This window comes from Penaeus monodon, chromosome 6 (genome assembly GCF_015228065.2).
Source record: "Penaeus monodon isolate SGIC_2016 chromosome 6, NSTDA_Pmon_1, whole genome shotgun sequence".
Classification (NCBI taxonomy): Eukaryota; Metazoa; Arthropoda; class Malacostraca; order Decapoda; family Penaeidae; genus Penaeus; species Penaeus monodon.
In genome coordinates this window covers 13,405,344-13,407,843 of record NC_051391.1, presented here as the reverse complement: position 1 = coordinate 13,407,843, position 2,500 = coordinate 13,405,344, and the positions used below count along the sequence as shown (strand labels likewise).

General features: G+C 42.4%; 1 protein-coding gene across 1 annotated transcript in view; it reads left to right on the top strand.

Moving 5' to 3' along the window:
• LOC119573873 overlaps positions 1-2,500 on the top strand; it is a 10,871-nt gene that overhangs the window by 411 nt on the left and 7,960 nt on the right. The window contains 6 exon segments of the mRNA XM_037920979.1: positions 1-16; positions 500-724; positions 831-1,439; positions 1,543-1,767; positions 1,870-2,031; positions 2,239-2,500. The exon segment at positions 1-16 is cut by the window's left edge and continues 411 nt beyond it; the exon segment at positions 2,239-2,500 is cut by the window's right edge and continues 2 nt beyond it. Coding sequence (XP_037776907.1) covers positions 1-16; positions 500-724; positions 831-1,439; positions 1,543-1,767; positions 1,870-2,031; positions 2,239-2,500 — 1,499 coding nt within the window.

The following is a 2,500-nucleotide window of genomic DNA, read 5'->3' as shown; positions in this document are numbered from 1 at the left end:
TGACACCAGCCGAAAGGTCTGTAAAGCGAGCAGTAAACGCTATTTGTAAAATTGGTTAAGAATACAATGAGCTAGACCTGAGGTTCTCAAACTTTTTAACTATGTGGTTACACATTTTCTATCGACTCCCTTAACTTTGAATTCAAAGAGAAAAAAACTGTGATGATAAAATCAGTATGAGTAATAATAACAGTAGTAGTGCTAGTAGTAGTAGTAATTGAAATACAGTATGATAAAAAGGAAACAGCAAGTCACAATAATCATCCGACGGATAACACTTAAACGAGCTAAGAGTGTTCTGATATACTGGCTATACGGATATATAATTTAAAACTGAGGCTTGAATGGTCCATTCGACCCCCAGTAAGCATTCATCGACCCCCTGACTATTCATCAACCCCTTGGATGATCCAATCAACCACTTTAAGAAGCATTGATCTAGGCGAAAAGCATAAAGTATTTTTTTTATTATCTCAGTATGCATATTGTAAATCATTAGGTGGTAATGGACGTGCATGACTTCATGGGCGGAGACGTGAAGGTGAAGGTGGTAGGCGAAAAAGACCTCGTGGTGGAGGGGAGTGTGGAGAAGAAAGAGGGAGGTTCTTCAGTGTCCTCGCACTCCTTCAGACGCCGCTTCTCCCTGCCTCGTCTCACTGACTTGTCAGCCATTAACTCTGTCATGTCTTCAGATGGTATCCTTACCATTACATCCCCTAAAATAGTGAGTAAATAAGTGTTACACAAAATTACATGTTTCAGTGATACACGATTGAACAAATCGTCTACTGTATTCTTAACATTTCACTGTGTGTGTCACTGTTTCACAGGAGAGCGAACCACAGCACAAGACCACCATCATCCCCATCCAGATGGAGGAAACTCAGAATAAGAGTGTTGGTGAAGCAACTTCGTCTGAATCTTTCAAATGTGAACAATGTAGTCAAAAGCAGACTTCTGTCAATGGAAGCAAACAGGGAGTAAATGTCCCCATCAAGAACTACGAGCAACCTTCGGAGGCCAACAAATCACAGCCCAAACAAAGTCAGATCACTCAAGAATCCACTCAGTCATCGACTTCCCCTAGATTGATTCCTATTGAAATCGAGGCAGATGAAAGCACAAATAGAGCTCTCTTGAGTCAGGGGACGCAGTCATCGGAATCCCAGTTAAAATCCTTGGAAAATGACAAGATGTTTCAAATGGATTCGTTCCCTGGACACTTCTTTCCCATCACAACACGAGGACTCTTCTTCAATGACTCCTTCTTCCAAGACTCGTGGAATGACTTCCAGAAGGCCGTGAGGGAGGTGTTGGCCAGGTGGGGAGAGCAGTCATCGCTGGTCGACGACCTGACTAGTTACAGGAATCTTCGAAGTCGCGATCTTCGAGAAGATACTCAGGCTGTCATGTCCTCGGAGGATGAACATCAACATAAGGTACATATTTGGTCTTTAAGTTAAATGGAAGTATTTATGAAAACAATATGTACACATGAATGTAATCTATAAGATATAAATCAACGTTCTGCTTACCTTTCAGTTTGTAATTGATGTCCAAGATTTCATGGACGGTGGACAGATAAACGTGAAAGCTGTGAACGATCGAGAACTGGTGGTTTCAGGCCACACTGACAAGAATGAGGGCGGCTCGAAGTCCACCAAGCGGTTCCTTCGACGCTTCGTTGTTCCTGGAGACATTCAGCTTGATGCCGTTACTTCAGTCGTGTCTTCTGATGGCGTCCTCACTGTTTCTGCTCCGAAGAAGGTAAGGTCCAGATAAATAGATCTTAGCTCACAATTCCAAGAAGTCCTTATTCTGTATAAATCCATTTACCGACATCTTTGCTAACCTCCTCTCCTCCACCAGCACTCAACACTCCAGATAGAGGAGGTCTTTTCGCCATTAAGCATCGAAGGAAGTGAGAAGAAGCTGACCAGCCCAGGCACGACCAAGAGCAACTCATCGGGAGCCACGGCGTCTCCTGTCGGTCAGCAGACATCCACAGACCAAACTTCTAATTCTCTAAACGTAAGAATTCGCATGTATCTCCCTACTTTTAACTGTTCATAAAGTTTGTTCTCACTGTTAAATAAAATGAAGAAATGGATGGTAATAGAAATTTATTTTTTAAAATTATGAAATCATATAAAATTAAGGTACAAGTTTAAAGAAATATTTGCTGACGTTTAATATCATCATACACTTAATTATCTAACGGAATCTAATCGCCAACAGAAAGAAGATCCATATGTACTCGTGACTGCAGTTCCCGCGAGAGTCGAAGAAGTGCCAGACTCAGCAAAGACGAGAAAACCCTCTTCCACCTCTGTTCCTTTGAAAAACGTCTCTGTTAAGCCAAAATCCTTCGACACAAAGGAAAAGGAAGGCAACGAAGGAGAAGAGGAGAAGGTCGACTATAAAGCAGCGCTCAAGCAGAGAACCGGCGGAGGAAAATTCCCAATCAAGATTAGTGGGACAGTGATCGGCAGTGACTCGG